This window comes from Ovis canadensis, chromosome 13 (genome assembly GCF_042477335.2).
Source record: "Ovis canadensis isolate MfBH-ARS-UI-01 breed Bighorn chromosome 13, ARS-UI_OviCan_v2, whole genome shotgun sequence".
Lineage (NCBI taxonomy): Eukaryota > Metazoa > Chordata > Mammalia > Artiodactyla > Bovidae > Ovis > Ovis canadensis.
The window spans coordinates 37,498,923-37,522,744 of record NC_091257.1 but is presented as its reverse complement, the minus strand read 5'-3'; the positions used below and the strand labels follow the sequence as shown (position 1 = coordinate 37,522,744).

The following is a 23,822-nucleotide window of genomic DNA, read 5'->3' as shown; positions in this document are numbered from 1 at the left end:
TCAACAAAGAGAGAATCAATAAAGAGTCATTTTAAAAAGGAACCAAACACAAACACTCATGCTTAAAATTATAATAACCAGAATGAAAAATACACTAGAGGGTCTCAACAACAGATCTGAGTACAGAGGAAAAAAACTCAGTCAGTCAACTTAAAGGTAGACCAGTTGAAACATTAGATAAAAGACATGAATCTACACATTCAAGAGGTTCAAGAAACCATCAGAATAAACACAAAGAGATCTGCGCTGAGATAAAATAATAAATCACTGCTAAAAGCCAAGGAAAAAGAGAATCTTTGAGAAAAAACTTGTTACATACAAGGAATCCTCAGTAAGATTAAACAATAAATTTCTCACCAAATTCAACAGAGGCCATTAGAGTGTGTACAATGACATTTTTAAATTTCTGGAAGAAAAACCTGTCACTTAATTCCAAATCAAGCAAAATTATCCTTCAAATATGGAAAAAAACACATATCCCAATGAAACACAAGGTGAGGGAATCTGTTGCTAAGAGACTTGCCCCACATGAATCTGGAGAAGGGTTTCTTCTGGCTAACCAAAAAAATACTGTTATTTAGTCACTAAGTGTGTCCAACTGTGACACCATGGACTGCAGCCCACCAGGCTCCTCTGTCCACGGGATTTCCCAGGAAACAATACTGTAGTGGGTTGCCATTTCCTTCTCCCAGGAATCTTCCCGACCAAGGGATCAAACCCATGTTCCCTGCATTGGCAGGCAGATTCTTTACCACTGAACCACCAGGGAAGCACCTGGTAAAGTTTAAATACAGGTAAAAGTTAAAGGCAACATTATGATAGTTTTGAATTGTAACTAATTATCTTTCCTTCATGGTTTAACATCTACTTCTGCATCACTGATTACACTAATGACTTTGACTGTGTGGATCACAACAAACTATGCACAATTCTTAAAGAGATGGGAATACCAGACCACCTGACCTGCCTCCTGAGAAATCTGCATGCAGGTCAAGAAGCAACTGTTAGAACCAGACATGTAACAACAGACTGGTTCCAATTTGGGAAAGAGGCACGTCAAGGCTATGTATTGCCACCCTGCTTATTTAACTTATATCCAAGAGTACATTATGCGAAATGTTGGCCTGAATGAAGCACAAGCTGGAATTAAGATTGCAGGGAGAAATATCAATAACCTAAGATATGCAGATGACACCACCCTCTGGCAGAAAGCAAAGAGGAAATAAAGAGCCTCTTGATGAAAGTGAAAGAGGAAGGTGAAAAACCGGGATTAAGACTCAACGTTCAAAAAACTAAGGGCTTCCCTTGTGGCTCAGATTGTAAAGAATCTGCATGCAATGTGAGAGAGCTGGGTTCGATTCCTGGGTTGGGAAGATCTCTGGAGAAGGGAAAGGCTACCCACTCCAGTATTCTGGCCTGTAGAATTTAGTGGACTGTATAGCCCATGGGGTCGCAAAGAGTTGGACATGACTGAGTGATTTTCACTAAAATTAAAAATAAAAAAAAAACTAAGATCATGGCATCTGGTTCCATCACTTCATGGCAAATAGATGGGGAAACAATGGAAACAGTGAGAGACTTTATTTTCTTGGGCTCCAAAATCACTGCAGATGCTGACTGTGGCCATGAAATTAAAAGATGCTTACTCCTTGGAAGAAAAGCTATGACCAACCTAGACAGCACATTAAAAAGCAGAGACATTACTTTGCCAACAAAGGTCCATACAGTCAAAGCTATGGTTTTTCCAGTAGTCATGTACGAGTGTGAGAGCTGGACTATAAAGAAAGTTGAGCACTGAAGAATTGATGCTTTTGAACTGTGGTGATGGAGAAGACTCTTGAGAGCCCCTGGGACTGCAAGGAGATCAAACTAGTCAATCCTAAAGGAAATAAACCCTGAATATCCATTGGAAGGACTGATACTGAAGCTGAAGCTCCAACACTTTGGCCACATGTGAAGAGCCAACTCACTGGGAAAGACAGATGCTGGGAAAGACTGAAGGCAGGAGGAGAACGGGAAGACAGAGGACAAGATGGTTGGATGGCATCACCAACTCAATGAACATGAGTTTGAGCAGGCTCCAAGAGCTGGTAAAGGACAGGGAAGCTGGCATGCTGCAGTCCAGAGCGGTCAGAAAGAGTCGGACACAACTGAGCAACTGAACAAAATAGTTTAAAAGATAAATGCATGACACAAATTTTGAAAAAACAACAGAAAGTTTGGGGGGTCTAGATGTATAAAAGCAGAATCTTTGCATGCTATTAAAGCTAAGTTGGTATCAATTCAAACAAAGGTATTATAATAAATTTAGGATAACTGTAATCCTCATGGAAAGCAGCAAGGACATACAGCTGGCCCTTGAAAAACGAAAGTTTGAACAACACAGGTCCACTTATACATAAGTTTTCCATAGTAAATAATACTACAGTCCTACATGATCCAGAGTTGTTTGAATCCATGGATGCAGAACCTTGGATATAGAGGAATCACGTATATATTTGGAGTACCAACTATACAGTATATCTGGACAAAGAGTAGGCTAACAGCTGTCCAGGTTGAAGGTGCTGAGGGCAAATGAGACGTGAATGCTAAAGATTACAGTGCATATTTCTGGACTGATAAAAATTCTAATTGTCATGATGGATGCACAAGTCTTTGAATACTGTAAAAACCATTGAATTACATGCTTTAAATGGTTCGATTGTATACTATGTGAATGGAGTTGTTATATTTTAAAAATCAACAATACAAAACAACTGAAATTTTTTAAGAGGCAAAAGATTTGAATATATACATGACCAAAGATGCACGAATGGCAAATAAGCACATGAAAAGGAGATCAAAAGTATTATTCATTAAGGAAATGCAAATTAAAACTACAAGGATATTGCAGACATAGAAAACAAACATGATTACCACAGAGCTCAAAGAGGAGAGAGATAAATTAGAAGTATGGGATTAATAGATATGCATTACTACATAAAACAGATAAGAAGATTTACTGTTTAACACTATATCCAATATCTTATAATATCCAATGAGACAAAAGTCATCTCAAACAAACCCCCACAAAGCTATTCTTCTTTAATGGCAACTTGAAAAGAAACAAAAACAAACCCTGACTATACCAAGTGTTGAAGAGGATATAAAGCAACTGGAACTCTCAAATGCTCCTGATGGGAATGTAAAATGTTACAACCACTTTAGAAAACAGTTTGTCAGTTCCTTAAACAATTGAGCATGCACTTACTAAAAACTAGCCATTTCATTCCTATTTATCCAAGGTAAATGAAGGCCTATGGTCATACATGCACTCAAATGTTAAAAGCTTCATTTTTAATAGCTGAAAACTAAAAACAATCTGTCAACAGGTTAATAAACTGCTATAACCATACAAAGGAATAATAGTGAACAACAAAGGAAATGAAATGTTGATACATGTAACAAGAATAATTACCTCAAAATACTTATAATGATGGAAATAAACCGGACAAAAAGTCTGCATGTATATTATATACATATTTGTATCTCTAGACACACATATAGACTCCATTTGTAGAAAACTCTAGAAAACATAAATTAATCTACAGTAATAGAAAGCAAACCACTGGTGACCTGGGAGAGGCTGCAAAGAGGAACAGGTAACTCAGATATACTATAAAGCTATATAAGGAAAGTTTTAGGAATGATGGATATGTTCACTGACTTGACTGTGTTAATGGTTTCATGTATATACATTAGTAAATGTCATATATTTCAAAGTCAATCATATCTGAATAAAGCTTTTCTAAAAGAATAAATCTCAAAATAGATCTCAATCCAACATGTACATGTATGCCTGAGTCCCTCTGCTGATCACCTGAAAGTATCACAACTTGTTAATTGGCTATACTTCAATATAAAATAAAAGGTTCAAAAGGAAAACAAAGTAAAATATTAATATTAAAAAACAGATCTCAATTCAAATTTTAATTTGTATTAAATGTTAAATCATTTAATACAAAATAGTTAATGACACAAGGTAGATTAAAGATTGAGAGGGACAGAGTAGTCTTTTTAAAAAATGACCAAACTACATGCTGCCTATAAGAGAAACATTTTGGGGCTTCCTAGGTAGCCCAGTGGTAAAGAATTCTCCTGCCAATGCAGGAGATGCAAGGAGACATGGGTTCAGTTCCTGGGTCAGGAATATTCCCTGCAGCAAGAAACGGCAAACCACTCCGGTATTCTTGCCAGGGAAATATCATGGCCAGAGGACTATAGTCCATGGGTTGCAAAGAGTTGGATTCAACTTTGCAACTAAACAACAACAAGCCAAAAACAAAAAGAGAAACACTTAATAAATTAAAAAACTCTGTTAAGTTTAAAAGAAATAAAAGCAAATCAATGGGAAAGGTTATATCCTGCTAATAATAAGAATATAAAGGCAGAAGTGACTCTTCTGATATCAGATATATACTACAAAACAAACACTCCATAGATATAAAAGGACATTTTGTAACAATAAAGGAGTATCAATAAAAAGACATAACAATTAGGGAAGTATATGTACCTAGCCTTAAAATATACGAAGCAACACTTGACAGGATTGGAACACTTGACAATGTTCCAACCTTAATAGATTTTTAACATATGATTTTCGGCAATTAATAGATAAACTAGATTCACCCCCCAAAAAATAAAATCAATAAAGACACAAAAGAGCTTAACAATATAAACTGTCTTGATCTAACTGACTACAACACTATATTCATTCAACAGTAGAATATACATTGCTTTCCAAATACATATGACACATTCACCAACAAAGATAATAAATATGCTGGGCCCTGAGATAAGTCTTAGTGGACTTTAAAGGACTAAAATCATCCAGAGTGGAATCGCCAACGATAAAGAAATTAAATTAGCAATCAACAATTACTTATCCAGCAATGTAACTGGCAAATAAATAATAGACTTCTAAATTTGGGGGTAAAAGAGAAAAGCAGGAGAAATTTGGGCAACATTTTGACCTAACAACAAATAAACAACCTATCAAATTCTGTGGAATGCAGTAAAAATGTTAGGAGGGAAACTTGAAGCTTTACATATTTTTGCTAGAAAACATATACTTTTACTAAAACTTCATGGTACATAGATGGGTAAACAATGGAAACAGTGAGAGACTTTATTTTGGGGGGCTCTAAAATCACTGCAGATGGTGACTGCAGCCATGAAATTAAAAGACGCTTGCTCCTTGGAATAAAAGCTACGACCAACCCAGACAACACATTAAAAAGCAGACATTACTTTGCCGACAAAGGTCCATATAGTCAAAGCTATCATTTTTCCAGTAGTCATGCATGGATGTGAGAGTTGGACCATAAAGAAAGCTGAATGCTGAAGACTGATGCTTTTGAACTTTGGTGTTGGAGAAGATTCTTGAGAGCCCCTGGGACTACAAGAAGATCCAACCAGTCCATCCTAAAGCAAATCAGTCCTGAATATTCACTGGAAGGACTGACGCTGAAGCTGAAACTCCAATACTGTGGCCACCTGATGTAAAGAACTGACTCAATGGAAAAGACCCTGATGCTGGGAAAGACTGCAGGAGGGAGAAGGGGACGACAGAGGATGAGATGGTTGGATGGCATCACCAACTCGATGGCCATAAGCTTGAGTAAGCTCCGGGAGTTGGTGATGGACAGGGAAGCCTGGTGTGCTGCAGTCCATAGAACTGCAAAGAGTCGGACACAACTGAGCGACTGGACTGAACTAGAAAAGAAGATCTAAAATCAAAGATCTAAGGTGCCGCCGTGAAGAAGTTAAAACATTAGAGCTAAATACCTACAAAGTATGCAGAAATAAGGAAACCATAAAGATTAAAGGAAAAATCAGTAAAATACAGAAAATGGGCAGATAACTTTAAAAATTAAAGTCAGTTTATTTCTTTAAAAAGGTGAACAAAGTGACAAATTCCAGGTACACTTGTTAAAGAAAAATGAAACCAAACATCAAACTCCAAAAACCAAAACAACAAAGTAAAACAAAACAAAAAGCAGAGACCACAAATCACCAATATTAAGAATAAAAATAGGGCTTATCACTACTGACACACTACTGATCCAAAAAATAGTAACAGGCTAATAAAAAATACTATACATATTTACTCTCCAAAAATAAAATTTTGGGCTTCCCTAGTGGCTCAGTGGTAAAGAATCCACCCACCAATGCAGGAGACATAGGACTGATCTGTGTCTGATCTGGGAAGATCCCACCTGCCTCGGAGCAACTAAGCCAGTAAGCCACAACTCACTCACAGGCTTACAGCCGGTGCTCTTGAGCCCAGGAGTTACAACTACTGAAGTTATCTTACCCTAGAGCCAGTGCTCCACAAGAGAAGCCACCACAATGAGAAGCCCACACACAACAACAAGAGTAGCCCCTGCCTGTCACAACTAGTGAAAAGCTACTGCATCAACAAAGACTCAGCAAAGCCAAAAATAATAAATAAATGAAATTATTTTTTAAAAATAAAATTTTCAGGGCCTCCCTGGTGGCTCAGTGGTAAAGAATCCGCCTGCCAATGTAGACGATGGGGGTTTGATCCCTGGTCCAGGAAGACTGCACATCCGTGGAGCAACTAAGCCTGTGGGCCACAACTGCTGAGCCCACACACCACAACTACTGAAGCCTGTGCGCCCCTAGAGCCCATGTAGCCCAACAAGAGCAGCCTCCACAACAGGAAGCCCAAAACCCACAATGACAAGTAGCCCCTGCTCGCCACAACCAGAGAAAACCCACATGCAGCAACAAAGACCCAGTGCAACCAAAAATAAATAATCTTTATAAAAAATACAGATTTTAATATTTTAAAAGCACATTAACAAACTACAGTACACTGACAATGTTTTCAAGTGTACAGTTCAGTAGTGTTAAATCTCCCTTCTTTTTAAGAAGGGAGATTAATATCCCATTTTATGTATATAGGGCTTCCCTAGTGGCTCAGACGGTAAAGCGTCTGTCTGCAATGCAGGAGACGTGGGTTCGATCCCTGGGTTGGGAAGATCCCCTGGAGAAGGAAACGGCAGCCCACTCCAGTATTCTTGTCTGGAAAATCCCGTGGATTGCGGAGCCTGGTAGGTTACCATCCATGGGGTCGCAAAGAGTCGGACACGACTGAGCGACTTCACTTTCACTTTCACTTTATGTATATAACACATCTTGTTTATCCATTCAGCCTCTGATAGACATCTGAGTTGCTTATACTTCTAGACTATTATGAATAGTTCTTCTATGACCATGAGTGTACAAATATCTCTCAGAGACTCTGCTTCCAGATATATCCACTGGAAGTGGAACTGCTGGATGATTCTTTTTTATAGTAATCTTCTTAAATTTTTTTGAAGGGCCTCCATACTGTTTTCCATAGCAGCTATGACACTTTATAATCCCACTAACAGTGCACAAGGGTTCCAATTTCGCCACAGCCTAACACTTGTAATTTTGTGGGTTTTTTTAAAAATAGGAACCATTCCAAAGGTATGCTGTGACCTCATTGTGATTTTTCATCTGCATTTCTACAGTGATTAGTAATGTTGAACACTTTCGTATCTGTAATGTCACGTGTATATTTGTACCCCCTGACATGATGAGAAGGGGACTTAACTTTTGTGGAATTCTTTCCTCAAACCCATACACCCAATCTCATTAGGAGAAAAACATCAGAGGAGCCCAGATTAGGGGACATTCAACAGGTACCTGGCCAGTATTCAAGACTGTCAAGGTCATGCAAAACCAGAAAAGACTGACAAACTGTTACAGACCACAGGAGACCAAGAGACATGGAAACTAAATGCAAAAGAACATTAACAACAACAAAAAAAAGATGAAAAAAAATTTAAAGTATAGCATTCATTTAATAGTAACATACAACTGTCTCTTAGTTTTCACAGATATATCATGTTACTGTACAAAGTTAATAATGAAGAAACTGGATAAAGGGTATACAGGAACTCTCTGTACTACCTTTGCAACTTTTCAGTAAATCTAAAAGTATTCCAAAACATTAAATTAATTAAAACAAATTAAACAAGCTGACTTAAAAAATGCTTAGAGAAAAACAAGTAGAGCCAAAAACACCATTAGTACTCTTTAAAAATTAAAAAGGATTTTTTTAAAAGACCAAAAAAAAGCGGGGGAGCAGAAGGAAAAATGGAAGAAAGGAAGATAATAATGAGGAAGGGCTATCTCTGCAAGACATGAAATTGGGACAATTAAAACAGTGTAGTACCGGCCACAAAAAGACACATCACTAAACAAAATGAGTCCAGAAATGAAGCCAAATCACATGCGAACTTTGTATTTTTAAAGTGTCATTTGGGGAAAAGTTTCAAAAGGGGAAATCAGATTATTCAAAACATGTATTTGGAACAAATGCATAGTCACCTAGGTGAAAAATAGCTCCATACCTCATAGCTCACATTACAATAAATTCTGGATGGATCATTAATCTAAAAAAATTATAAGCCACATACTAGATAAAGCCTACCCAAAGTGTGAAATTATCTTGGTATAGAAAATAGCCCTTCCAGTATGCTACCACAGGAGAATTCTTTTGAATGATAATAACATGATCACTTATTTCTGTATGGCCAAAAACAAAATGAAAACACAAACCAGCATTTAGAAGGAAAAAAACCTGTAATACTCCAAAGGGCTAATTTCCCTAATACATTAAGAGCTCTTACATAACTATCAACAAATGTACCATGAGGAATGTATCAAAAGGAAAATGAGTTTAAAATATGAATGAAAACTTCATATAAAGAAAATAAAAATAGTTTTTAAGCATATGAAAAGGTATTCAACTTCTCTCATAATCACAGAAATGCAGATTAAGGCTATGTTTATTTTTACCCACCAGAGAGAAAAATATTAAAATATTCTTAATACTGATAGATGGAAAGGGTTAAAAGCTATATTCTGAATCCCTCTTTTAGGCTCTTGAGGAAAATATCTTGATTGTTCTTGCAACATCAACCCTGAAGATAGATGGCGGTTGTATAGGGTCTGCCATGTACTAATAACTAACCCCAGAATAACTAGCCTGCTGTACTTGGCTGTCAGGAATATATATTGTATGACTTATAATTTATGGTCTACAGCTATATTAAAAATAAAAGAGCTAGCCACTTACAAATATAGAGGCTAAAATGTGTGCTAATGTTACCTGTACATGCATGTCAACCTTACAATCAAAATGCTGGCAACATCAAAACCTGCATCAGAGTTTGGAGGCCTCTGTATTGTAATTGTATATGCTTTTCCTTCATAGGTGTATTTGGTGCTGGATAAGTCAATTGTGACTTGTGAATCTGATCAATGATCCCAAACTGAAACAGACTCAGGTAGTCATGCAACTGTGCTGAGGAAACCATGTCAAAAACAGTCTCTTCTCATGTAATGTGCATTAGTACATCTCAATAGAGGGGATATGGCAAAATCCAGTAAAATTTCAGATGCACATACCCTCTGACCCAGCAACTCCACTTCCAGGAATTTTTGCCTACAGCAAATCACCCACATATCTATGATTACATTGTATATGGTTATTCACTGCAGTCTTGTTTTTTAAAAAAGACTAATAATAACTAAATGTTATTATGGTTAAATGGTTAAATAAATTACAGTTCATTTTTACAATTAAATAACATACAGATGTATATGAGAGAGTTTTTTACTGCTTATTGTGCAGTGATTTCCAAGGTACATTATTAATGAAGAAGTAATTCATAAAACACTATATTCTACATTTGTGTAAAAAGTGTTTATGTATGCATAAAATAGCTCCAGACAGATAACAAGAATGTGGTAACCTCCCCAGGAAGGAAACTACATGGTAAAGAAGCAGGAATGGTAAGAGCTAAAAGCTGATAACTATATTCAATTTCCTACCAACATATACATTATTTAGCAATCTCACCATCATCTTAAATTCAACACATAAAAAGAGTATCTCAGCATTGATCTCTACTTCCAAAACAACTCTCTAACCAACACTCTCAAACTCAGTAAAAGACCATCGATATTCTGCTGTCCACAAAGAAATCTGAGCAACTCCCTTCCCTCATCTCAGCCACATCCATTAAGTCATACAGTATTACTGTTAGACAGCCATGATTTAAGCTTGTTCAGTATCCATTCCCTCTTCTCACTAGAATACCATGCTTTAGGAGATTCTATTTATTTCTCGTTCTAATAACTCCAAAATGCAAGCACTCAAGCATTCATTTTTTCCTCCAAGTCTGTGAGTTATATCTTTTCATTTATTCTTTTTGCTTCAGATATCCAGATCTATTTCTGTTACTGACAACTAAATAATATACATGTCTCTTAAAAACTGGTAAATAAAGGTCAAAAATGAAGCATCTGGACTGATGACATGTCTAAGAGCCTGTGATCTTACAGATACACCAGAAAATGGAGCATAAAATGTCAAAACCAATTTGGTCAGAACTCTACTCCGGAAGACAGTCAACAGTTTACAGCACCAAGTAAACAACAAAGAGGCAACTTAAAAACTCTAAGAGTTTTGTGTCATTTTCAGTTGCCTAGGCTCTACCACTTACTAGCGTGACAATGGTCTTGAAGACAGCATCCCATGTTCCTAGTGCCAAACTCTGGCCCCTAGTTCCTGAAGGGGTGAAAAAGAGCTTGTCCTCAAAGAACTATGGTTTTAAGTTTTAACAGAACTAAGGAAGGAGGACTGACTTAGGCATTTGCTCTTGTATCCTTTAACCTGGATGAAGTATGTTTTAAGTTTAAGAGGTTAACTGTAATCCCCAGGATAACCATTTAAAAAAATATACATGGGAAAGAAAGTAAGAATCAAAATCTGACACAAGAAACAAAGAAGAACATTATATACTGAAAAGCAGGTCAAAACACCAAGAACATAAAAAATAATTATAAACATAAATGCACCAAACAGCAGAGCTCCAAAATACACTGGCAGGGGCAGCGGGGGTGGGGATGGGGGGTTGCAGGGGTGGGGGGGACTGAAGGAGAAACAGACTGTTCTTTATTCAAGTTTCAATAATGGGTAGAACTTAGAAAACCACTAAAGAAATAGAAGAGTTACTACAACCTATCTAGGCTCAATATACGTATACAGAAAACCGCACTAAAATCAGCAAAATACACATTCTTCTCAGTTCAGTTCAGTTGCTCAGTAGTGTCCGACTCTTTGCAACCCCATGAAAAGCAGCACACCAAGCCTCCCTGTCCATCACCAACTCCCAGAGTTCACTCAAACTTACATCCATCTCATCCTCTGTCGTCCCCTTCTCCTCCTGCCCCCAATCCTTCCCAGCATCAGTCTTTTCCAATGAGTCAACTCTTCGCATGAGGTGGCCAAAGTACTGGAGTTTCAGCTTTAGCATCATTCCTTCCAAAGAAATCGCAGGGCTGATCTCTTTCAGAACGGACTGGTTGGGTCTCCTTGCAGTCCATGGGATTCTCAAGAGTCTTCTCCAACACCACAGTTCAAAAGCATTAATTCTTCGGTGCTCAGCCTTCTTCACAGTCCAACTCTCACATCCATACATGACCACAGGAAAAACCATAACCTCGACTAGATGGACCTTAGTCAGCAAAGTAATGTCTCTGCTTTTGAATGTACTATCTAGGTTGGTCATAGCTTCTGTTCCAAGGAGTAAGCGTCTTTTAATTTCATGGCTGCAGTCACCATCTGCAGTGATTTTGGAGCTCAAAAATAAAAGTCTGACACTGTTTCCACTGTTTCCTCATCTAATTCCCATGAAGTGATGGGACCAGATGCCATGATCTTCATTTTTTGAATGTTGAGCTTTAAGCCAACTTTTTCACTCTCCTCTTTCACTTTCATCAAGAGGCTTTTAGTTCCTCTTCCCTTTCTGCCATAAGGGTGGTGTCATCGCATATCTGAGGTTATTGATATTTCTCCTGGCAATCTTGATTCCAGCTTGTGCTTCTTCCAGCCCAGCGTTTCTCATGATGTACTCTGCATAGAAGTTAAATAAGCAGGGTGACAATATACAGCCTTGAAGTACTCCTTTTCCTATTTGGAACCAGTCTGTTGTTCAATGTCCAGTTCTAACTGTTGCTTCCTGACCTGCATACAGATTTCTCAAGAGGCAGGTCAAGTGGTCTGGTATTCCCATCTCTTCTAGAATTTTCCACAGTTTATTGTGATCCACACAGTCAAAGGCTTTGACAGAGTCAATAAAGCAGAAATAGCTATTTTTCTGGAACTCTCCTCAAACACCCACAAATGGGCTCCAAGACTGGTAACAGTGTTGGTCACAAAACAAGTGTTAATAAGTTTTAAAAGATCTGAAATCAGATCTTACCAATCCACAGTAGAATGAAAATAAAAATAAAAAAAGAAGTAAAACTGGAAAGTCTACAAATATATGTAAATTACACAATATTCTCTTAAATAACCAACGACCCAAAGAAGAAATCATGATGGAAACTGGAACATACTTTAAGACAAATGGAAAACATATAAATGACATACGAAATTTCATGTGATACATAGAAAGCAACAATGCAGTTAAATTCATACCTGCTAATACCTATGTTGCAAAGAAGATGCTTGAGTGGGGTGAAATGCAGTGACGGGAGTGACAGTTTAAATATATACAGGATCTCTTTTTTTTAATTGATGTATCGTTGATTTACAATGTTGTCTTAGTTTCTGGTGTACAGCAAAGTGATTCAGACATATATATGTTTATATATATACACACACACATAGATATGTATATGTATATATTGTTTTTCAGTTTCTTTTCTTAGTTTATTACAAGAGAATATAGTTCCCTGTGCTATACATAAAAATAGTAATAATACAGGGTTTCTAATTATATACCTACCTTAAGGAGCTAGAAAAAGAGCAAACTAAGCCCCAGACCAGCAGGAAAAAGAAAAGTGTTAAGACTAGAGATAAAATAGAAAAGAGAAAAATAACAGGAATAATCAACAAAATGAAAGTTCTTTGAAATATCAACAAAACTGACAAACTTTCAGACTGACTAGGAAAAGGAAGACAAATGACTAAATTCAGAAATGAGTGGGAACATTATTGCTGACCTTAACAAAAATAAGAATTAAAAGAGAATACCATCAACAAATGTACACCAACAAATTAGTTAACCTACAGGAAACAGGAAACGGACAAATTCCTAGGAAAATGCAAACGAACAAAAATGACTCAAGAAAGAAAATCTGAATAGATCTAGGACAAGAGATTGACTCAATTAACAAGGAAAACCTCCCGACAAGGAAAAGCCCTGTACCAGATGCCTTCATAATTGAATACCACCAAACATTTAAAGAAATATAAACACAAATCCTTCTCAAACTTCTGAAAAACTTGAAGAGGCAACACTTCCTAGCTCATTCTATGAGGCCAGTATGATATCAAATGCCCCACGGTCAGACAAAAAAGCATAAGAAAATAAAGTAACAGCCCAATACACTTTATGAATATAAATGCAAATATTCTCAACACAAGTGTACCAGTGTCCTAGGGCAGTAATAAAAATTTCAACAAATTAGGTAGCTCAACAAAAAAGAAATATATTCTCTCACACTCTCAGTTCTGGAGGCTAGAAGTCCAAAATCAACATGCTTCTCTCTCTTACCTGATGGCTCAGGCAATCCTTGACATTACTTGGTTTATAACTACATAATTCCAATGTCCACTTTAGTCTACTAATGCACAGAAAATACATGGAACAAAGTGACATGTTAAAACACACACACACACAACATACACTCATCTAAGATTAATCAACAAAGCATGCTGTGGACAAACTACAGGGCAAATGATTTAGGTATTTTTTCCCATAAGTAAACTGACAAAGAGGAGAAAAGGAGACCACAGAAAGACCTAAGAGAAATATCACATATTGCAATGTATGTACCTTATTTGCATCTAGCTTATGGACCTTTGTGAGATCCTGATTCAACAAGTATAAAAGAAAACAGGAGACGATCAAGAAATTTTGAACAATGACTGCATATATCATGAATTAAAGAACTCCTTGTTAATTCTTTTTAGGTGTGATGATATATTGTGCACTTTTAAAATATCCATCTAAGAATGCTCACAAAATTTAAACTCATCAGAAGACAGATAGGGGAGGGTAAAAAGGAAACAGCTGGCTATGACTTGGTCATTGTTAAAGCTAGATAGATACCAAGGTAAAGATTCTCTCTACTTGTACATATGCTTGAAAATTTTCCACAGAAAAACTATTTTTAATATATCTGTAAAAATTCATCACTTTAGTATCTCTCATGTCCATTCCCTCATTTTTAACCCTCCCACTACTTCTATCTCAAACAGGTCCTCAGTACCTCTCCCTTGGATTCACTGCAATAAAGCAAAGTCCTATCTTTGTAGAGCATAGATTCTAACATCAGAGTATAAATTACAGCCCCTCAAAATACGACCTCAGATGGTAAAGAATCTGCCTGCAATGCGGGAGACTTAGGTTTGACCCCAGGGCTGGGGAGATCCCCTGGAGAAGGAAAACGGCAACCCACTTCGGTATTCTTGCCCAGAAAATCCTGTGAACAAAGGAGCCTGGTAGGCTACAATCCATGGGGCAGCAAAGAGTCAGACATGACTGAGCAACTCACACAAAATAGGAATAATCAAAACTATCCTTGAAAAACAGCTTTTAACTCCAATAGAGGAAGTGCATGATATTGTACACTGTTATGAATATACAACCCTGCTGTATTCCAATTCTCCTAATTGTTCTGTCAGACAGTGTCTATCAACGGCCCTCAACTCATTTTAAAATTTCCTCTTCAAGAATATAGATAAGCTGACACTGCCTCCTGCCTGCCCTCCTCAATTGTACACTTCCTGTCTTTGACAATGACGGATGGGAAAGCCTTAAAATCATTCACAAGAGATATCCATATAGGTTTGGCTAGAGTTCAGTCAATAAAATGGCAGACTGAATTATCTCTACAATTTTCTTTTCTATCTCTTCCTATATAACTGATTTTTAAGTATGGTAAAAGCACACAGGATCCAGCTACACCTTTCTTTTTTTTAGCTGGTCTGGTCTCATACCCTTCTAACCCATTCATAAGGCTGTCAGAGTGATCTTTCTGAAACAGAAAACTCATGTTATTCCTCAGCTTCAATGGCTCCTGATAATCATCAGGACCAAGTCTTGAACTAAAAAAGGGTGGGGGAGGGGGGCCGCGGGGAGAAGAAAGGCAAAGGGAGAAGGTCGGGAAGGAAGGCGTGTCAAGACTGGGGGAGGGGACACAAGGGGAGGGAGGGAGGAAAAAGACAAGCAGGGGAAAGGGAAAAGAAGCTCCACCTCTCAGAAGGTCTACCATTCAAACTTTACAATGCAAATCCCTGATACACCTGGGTCTTTATCATTTGCTTCTTCCTTTGCCTATAACTCACTTTCTACACACCAATCTATGTTAAAACACTTACCTTCAACAAAGATCTATGGAGTAGCTGACATTGCAGAAAATCAAAAGTAAAATTGAGAAATTCCTGATCATGATCACTAGAGAAAGAAAACTAAAACTTGGAACATAATTTCCCAGCACTAAAAATGGGTGTTAGTTGCTAGGCTGTGTCTGACCCCTTGGACTGTAGCTCACCAGGCTCCTGGAAAAATGGGTATTAGATATTAAAGAACAGTATCATCAATACTATATATCAGGCACATTGTGGGATTTTGCTAACCACGCTGCAAATACAATTAGCATTTCTACAGGAAAATGCATTTCATGCTCCAAAATAATTTTGGAACAGAATTTAGAATCTTTTAAATACACCCCAAATTTAGACTATAACACAGATGGCACTGCAAATCAATAAGGAAAAATGAACTGAAAGAAAGAAGGAAAGGAAAAAAAAAGTCATAAAAATACTAGAGAAGGTACTCCCCTGGTGGTCCAATAGTTAGAACTCCCACATTTCCACTACAAGAGGCACAGATTCAGTCCTTGGTCAGAGAACTATCCCACATGCTGTGCATTGCAGCCAAAAACAAAAAACCAACTTAGAGGAAAATGTGAACGCATTCCCTATGTAACTTTGGAGTAGGGAAAGCCTGTTTAACTAATGGTTCAAAATATCAGAAGCCATGGCACATAAGATTAATAAATTCAACTAAATAAAAATCAAAACCTTCTGTACAGATAAAAACCCCAAGAGGAAGATTAACAGCAAGAATGAATCATAAAAAAAGCCTAGTATATGAAGTGCTCCTATGAAAGCTCCAACAGACCAAAAAGAAAAAGATCAATGACTAAATGGAAAAAGCATATGAAGAGATCATAGAAGGGACAACATTAATTGCTCTTAAAAACATGAAAAGATGCTCAGATTCAGTCATAATAAGAGAAATGCAAAATACAAGCTCTGAGATACTTTCACCTACCGGATTACCAAAGACATAAAGAATAGGTTTTCATTCATTACTTACTGCTGGGAACACAAATTGGTACAACCACTAAACAGAATAATTTGGGAATATCTACCAAAATTAACTGCAAAATATCTTTGATCCAACAGTTCCACATCTGCGAATTAATAAAATCCTACAGGTATCACTGCATACAAGCAAAATGACATATATTACTACAAGCAGTAGTCATAAACACAAAAGATTAAAGTCCATCAACAGGTGACTAATTCCATAACATGCAGTAATAAATAAAGCTCTATACTGATAGTAGATAAATTGTTCGGGGAAAATACCTTAAGATGCAAGAGAGTATTGCATACTATTAATCCATTTGTATTAAAGTTACAAAAATATGTCTCCTCATATTTATTGGTATATGGAAAATAGTAATAGAAACTATGTTGGGGGCAGAAAATTTACTGAGAAACTGTGTAGATAGTGAACAGCAGTAGGAGGGAGGGTTTTTAATATTTAAAATTTTGGATAATGTGACTTATGGTCTAACATTAAATTTAAACAGATATACGGCTATCCAAAAACACTATTTTTTCCTTTTATTTACTCACGTCATGACACTAGTCTATGCCAAAACATTTCATAGAGTTGCCTGCCCAAAATGGGAAGTACATACTAACAGTGGCTTAATCTCTACTTTTTGAGATTCATCAGTTACTTAATTTTCATAGTATGCCACAGATGTATAAATTGATGCCTACACATTTAAAAATGGTACTGAGCTATAAAGAAACATGGGATTTCTTTGGGAAAGGTACTAAAAATGGAAATGAAAACTAGAAATACAAAAGGGGCCTTAGGAAAACACATCAAAATTTAAGAGAAATCTAATTTCTTTATATTCAAACAACAAAGATCCACAGGACGTCAAAATTAACATTCATTAGAAACATTATTTGTCTAGCAATACACAAAAGAGGGAAAAAGGAATCTAAAAAAATAGATTTTTATCTCTAACCAAGAAAAAAAAGTGTCTTATTTTCCCAACAGTAATTTCTAATATAAGAAATTGTATTCATTAAAAAAAAAAAACTCAAGATTTTAATCAGAAGTATGTGGATCATTCTGCACTAAAAACACAAAACAAAAAAGTAGAAAAGTTGTGTTTCAATAAAAAGAAAATTCATGAATTACATCCAGTACTGTTAGAAAAATATTTGAGTGGTCATCACTATTTGATATAAATGAATTACCAGATATTTAAAAATAAATCTGTACTCCAGATCTCAATAAAAAATTTTTCAAAATTTTATGCACTTACCGCCATTATCTGTTCTTTTTAAAGCTCCATCCTTATGAGGACACAGTTCACATCTCTATTAAAAGGGGAGGAAACAAAGAGATTTTTCAGATTACCAAAGTATAACATCTTCCCTGTAACTTCAAAACTATTCAAAATGCGGTAGTGGCATTTTCTCTTAGTTGCCACTAAGAATATTTCAGAAAGATACTCATCAAGTAATTCTCTATGATAAGTGATCATCCTCAGAGTACCAGACAAGAAGTTTTAAAAAGTAAAATTTAGTGAACAGTAAAATGTTAAGACTTTTTTCCGTCTTGCTGTATTAATAAAAATAAAAAAGATTCTCTAAACACAGTATTTGGGCAGGGTTTTTAATATTTGCCTCTATCCCTTTACTGTCTGAGTAGAATCAACCAGGATTATTACAGTCAGTTGGATCTGGTTTCTCCTGAAATAAAGAGGCAAATTCAAATTTAGATTTTTTATTTAAGCACATTATGATCTCCTATGTGCTGACCTGCCTTTGGCAGGCAAGAACTGCTCTAGTTATTCCCATTATTGTTTTCATTCACAGCACAATGACACTCAGTAGTTATTATGGATCCCTCTCTCACCACTCCCACAATTTAAAACGAGAAATAAACACCTAGCCAGTATTACCATTTCTTTTCCCCACTGAAAAGAGGACTGAAATAATTATAAAAATAATTAAAGAGTTTTCAGTGGCACTGTCTTACATTCCTAAAAGTCATAAAGTCATATATAACTACTTATTATCTGTACCCTTCCTTACTCTCCAAAGAGGTTCTGAGAGTCAATTCATAGGTAGGTTGATGAGAAGTCCAGGGTGCCCAAGGAGGAGAAAGGGTTCTGTGGCTCGAAAGGAGGAGAAAAGGACAAACATTTTATTTCCTACATTCCTCAGTTTTAGTCACAGAAAACGTTGTTTTGGTTTTTTTTTTTTCCTTTAAGCCCAGAGCTAATGATTACACAACAAACAACTCATCTTAAACTCAGCACTAAGGATTATATAACAATGAAGTATCCTGCTTGAGGACATGTTTCTCCTTCTTAAGAACCATCTGACTAATCCTGTTATCTTAAAATGTAAATTGTGGGAGTGGGTCTGGTAAGACCTTTACAACCTTGAGACATTCTTTCATTTACTGTAATAACCAAAAAAGTATCTACCTCCCTTGCTAAAACTAGCCAGGAGGGCTCTCTCCACCCGGTTCTAATGTCTATGTCAGAAACCTCTTTCCTTTTACACAAGAACCCTGAATGGTCAAGCCTGGTCCCTGATCCTGAAGCTACATTTTCTTCTAAATTTTTCTTCTAAATTAAAGCTAAATTTTCAGGAATGATGAATCCAACAGCATTCACCAAAAGCTATCAGTTTGAACCATATAATACCCTAAGATAAATGAGCTACAAAGGAAAATAAAGAGCAGGAAGTTAGGATAAAACGGTAAATCAGTACACAGCTTCCCTGGTGGCATAGAGGTGAAAGCGTTTGCCTGGAATGCGGGAGACCTGGGTTCGATCCTTGGGTCAGGAAGATCCCCTGGAGAAGGAAATGGCAACCCACTTCAGTACTCTTGCCTGGAGAATCCCATGGAGGGAGGACCCTGGTAGGCTACAGTCTATGGGGTAACAAAGAGTCAGACACCACTGAGCGACTGAACTGAACTGAACTGAATTTTAAAGGTCAGCAACTTAAAACGATCCTATATATATACACAGAGCACTATACCAAAATCTCATGATAACGGCAAACCAACAATCTGTAATAGACAACACACATTAAAAAAACAAAAGAGAATCCAAACATAACCCAAAATATGGAAGTATGGAAGTATTAGTCACTCAGTTCAGTTCAGTTGTTCAGTTGTGTCCGACTATTTGCGACCCCATGAATCGCAGCACACCAGGCCTCCCTGTCCATCACCAACTCCCAGAGTTTACCGAAACTCATGTCCATCGAGTCAGGGATGCCATCCGGCCATCTCATCTCTGTCGTCCCTTTCTCCTCCTGCCCCCAATCCCTCCCAGCATCAGAGTCTTTTCCAATGAGTCAACTCTTCGCATGAGGTGGCCAAAGTACTGGAGTTCCAGCTTTACAATCAGTCCTTCCAAAGAACACCCAGGATTGATCTCCTTTAGAATGGACTGGTTGGATCTCCTTGCAGTCCAAGGGACTCTCAAGAGTCTTCTCTAACACCACAGTTCAAAATCATGAATTCTTTGGCGCTCAGCTTTCTTCACAGTCCAACTCTCACATCCATACATGACCACTGGAAAAACCATAGCCTTGACTAGACAGATCTTTGTTGGCAAAGTAACGTCTCCTTTTCAACATGCTATCTAGGTTGGTCGTAACTTCTGTTCCAAGGAGTAAGCGTCTTTTAATTTCATGGCTGCAGTCACCATCTGCAGTGATTTTGGAGCTCAAAAATAAAGTCTGACACTGTTTCCCCATCTATTTCCCATGAAGTGATGGGACCAGAGGCCATGATCTTTGTTTTCTGAATGTTGAGCTTTAAACCAACTTTTTCACTCTCCTCTTTCACTTTCAAGAGGCTTTCTGTTCCTCTTCACTTTCTGCCATAAGGGTGGTGTCATCTGCATATCCGAGGTTATTGCTATTTCTCCTGGCAATCCTGATTCCAGCTTGTGCTTCTTCCAGCCCAGCGTTTCTCATGATGTACTCTTCATATAAGTTAAATAAGCACGGTGACAGTATACAGCCTTGATGTACTCCTTTTCCTATTAGTCACTCAGTCCTGTCCAACTCAGCCACCCCATTGACTGTAGCCTGCCAGGTTCCTCTGTCAATGGGATTTCCCAGGCAAGAATACTGGAGAGGATTGCCATTTCCTTCTCCAGGGAATCTTTCGAACATAGGGATCAAACCCAGGTCTCCCATATTGCAGGCAGACTCTTTAACGTCTGAGACACCAGGGAAGTCCAGAAACATAACCCAAAAAGGCCATCAAACCACAAGAAAACAAAAGAAGAAGAATGGGGGAAAAGACCAACAAAACAAATCCAAAACAATTAACAAAATGGCAATAAGAACACATATATCAATAATTACCTTAAATGTAAACAAACTAAATGCTCCAACCAAAAGGCTGCCTGAATAGATACAGAAACAAGACCCACATACATGCTGCCTGCAATAGACTCCCTTCAGATATAGAGACACACACAAAGTGAGAGGGTGGACAAGGGTATTCTAAGCAAATGGAAAAATCTAAAGTCAGAGTAGCATTCCTTGTATCACACACAGACAAAATGAGAGGGAGGAAAAAGGTATTATTCCATGCAAATGCAAAAATCAAAAGTCAGCTATGCTTGTACCAGACAAAACAGACTATAAAGACTGTTACAAGAGACAAAGAACATTACATATGATCATAGAATCAATCGAAGAAGATGAAAGAACTGTAAATGTATATGCAACCAACACCAGAATATATGAATACATAAGGTAAATATTAATGGGCGAAGAGAAACTGACAGTAATACAATAATGGTAGGGGACATCAAGTCCCCACTTCATCAATGGACAGATAACCAGACAGAAAAATGATAAGGAAACACTGAGGGGCCAGTGATTAGGACTCCACACTTTCAGTGCTGAGGCTCCCAGTTCAATCCCTGGCAATGCGGCACAGAAAGGGTGGGCAATGTTGTGAACTATCAGAGAAACACAAATAAAAATTACAGTGAGGTATTGCTTCACAGTAGTCAGAATGGCCATCATTAAAAAGTCTATAGGACTTCCCTGGTGGTCCAGTGATTGAGAATCTGCCTGCCAATGCTAAGGACACAGGTTCAATCTCTTGTCTGGCAAAATTCCACTGCCATGTGGCAACCAAGCCCAGGTACCACAACTACTGAAGCCCATGCACCCTAGAGTCTGTTCTCTGTGACGAGAGAAGCCACCACAGTGAGAAGCCCTCACGTCACAACAAGAAAGCAGCCCTCAAATAAGATTTGTTGGTTTTTTTAAGCCTACAAATAATACAAGCTGGCTGGAGAGGGTATGGAGAAAAAGGAACCCTCCTATACTGCTAGTATGAATGTAAACTGGTGTAGCCACTAAGGAAAACAGAACAGAGGTTCCCAAAAAACTAAAAATAGAAATACTAAATGACCCAACAATCCAACCACTGACTGGGCATGTATCCAGATAAAAAACTCAAAAAAATACATACACCCAATGCAATATAAATAGCAGTACTATTTATAACAACCAGGTATCAGTTCAGTTCTGTTCAGTCACTCAGACATGTCTGACTCTTTGCGACCCCATTAACCACAGCACGACAGGCCTCCCTGTCCATCATCAACTCCTGGAGTCCATCCAATCCCATGTCCATTGAGTCGATGATGCCATCCAACTATCTCATCCTCTGTGGTGACCTTCTCCTCCTGCCCCCAATCCCTCCCAGCATCAGAGTCTTTCCCAATGAGTCAACTCTTCACATGAGGTGGCCAAAGTACTGGAGTTTCAGCTTTAGCATCATTCCTTCCAAAGAACACTCAGGGCTGATCTCCTTTAGAATGGACTGGTTGGATCTCCTTAATAAAATGTAGATGTAGCTAATTTACGAAAAACCATTTAGCCTCACTTATATCCAAATAAATATGAACAGAAAAGTCACATAGAATAGGCGTTTTTCCCACTTAAGTTAATAAATCTTTTCTTTAAAAATAATCCATAATGTTCAAAATGCAGTGACCATTTATTTTCATATACTGTTGATGGCACTATAATCTAATTGTTTTAGAGAACAATTTAGTGATATGCTTCAAGAAAAATACTGATTCAATTAATTCACTTCCAGAGAGTCAAAGGAAATATAAGAAAACAGCAATTATTAATACCATATCTTAATGATCTTTATATTATCTATACGCTTTAATCTCAAGACATGAAAAGATATATGCATAAAAATATTTTATATGGCTGTTTATAGCTATAAAATTTTTATTTAAACTGTATAACAGTGAGGAAGCTAATGCTATATTCACAAAAATTTTAAGTGAGTTTAAAAATGCAGAGAAAAGGACCTCCCTGGCAGTCCAGTGGTTAAGATTCTACCTACAATTCAGGGGGCACAGTTCAATCCTTGGCTGGGAAACTAAGGTCCCACATGCCGCATGGAGTGGCCAAAAAAAATAAAGTGCAGAGTAGAAAACTCTGAAGAGAAAACTACATGCTAATAAATAAAACACTATTCCTATGTCTTCCCAAAAAAGGTAATAACAGATATATATGAGACTTGACAGAAAAAATGATAATAAGAAAAGAGAAGAAGGTTAAGTTATAGTTAGAGGCTCCACCCTAAGTTCAAGGAAAAAGGATCAGATTCAGGACAACAGAAACTCTAGAGCCTACAGTAAGCCAATCCAAACTGAAAAGTTTCACACAGTAGGCTACAGCTATACATGTTACTACTAGAATTCCACAGATGTATTCTTATTTAATGAGAGGTACTGTTAAAACACTGGACTGGAAGAAGCACAAGCTGGAATCAAGACTGCCAGGAGAAATATCAATAACCTCAGATATGCAGATGACACCACCCTCATGGCAGAAAGTAAAGAGGAACTAAAAAGCCTCTTGATGAAAGTGAAAGAGGAGAGTGAAAAAGTTGGCTTAAAGCTCAACATTCAGAAAATGAAGATCATGGCCTCTGGTCCCATCCCTTCATGGGAAATAGATGAGGAAGCAGTGTCAGACTTTATTTTTTGGGCTCCAAAATCACTGCAGATGGTGACTGCAGCCATGAAATTAAAAGACGCTTACTCCTTGGAAGGAAAGTTATGACCAACCTAGGTAGAATATTGAAAAGCAGAGACATTACTTTGCCAACAAAGGTCTGTCTAGTCAAGGCTATGGTTTTTCAGTGGTCATGTATGGATGTGAGAGTTGGACTGTGAAGAAAGCTGAGGGCTGAAGAATTGATGCTTTTGAACTGTGGTGTTGGAGAAGACTCTTGAGAGTCCCTTGGACAGCAAGGAGATCCAGCCAGTCCATTCTGAAGGAGATCAGCCCTGGGTGTTCT

The 23,822-nt window shown here is 37.4% G+C and overlaps 1 protein-coding gene across 12 annotated transcripts in view; it reads right to left on the bottom strand.

Moving 5' to 3' along the window:
• Positions 1-23,822, bottom strand: part of MLLT10 (MLLT10 histone lysine methyltransferase DOT1L cofactor) — a 214,571-nt gene that overhangs the window by 147,426 nt on the left and 43,323 nt on the right. For all 12 annotated transcript variants that reach the window (XM_069547401.1, XM_069547405.1, XM_069547406.1 and 9 more), the window contains one exon: positions 17,761-17,815. In XM_069547401.1, the coding sequence (XP_069403502.1) occupies positions 17,761-17,815 (55 nt within the window). The remainder of the gene's footprint in view (positions 1-17,760; positions 17,816-23,822) is intronic.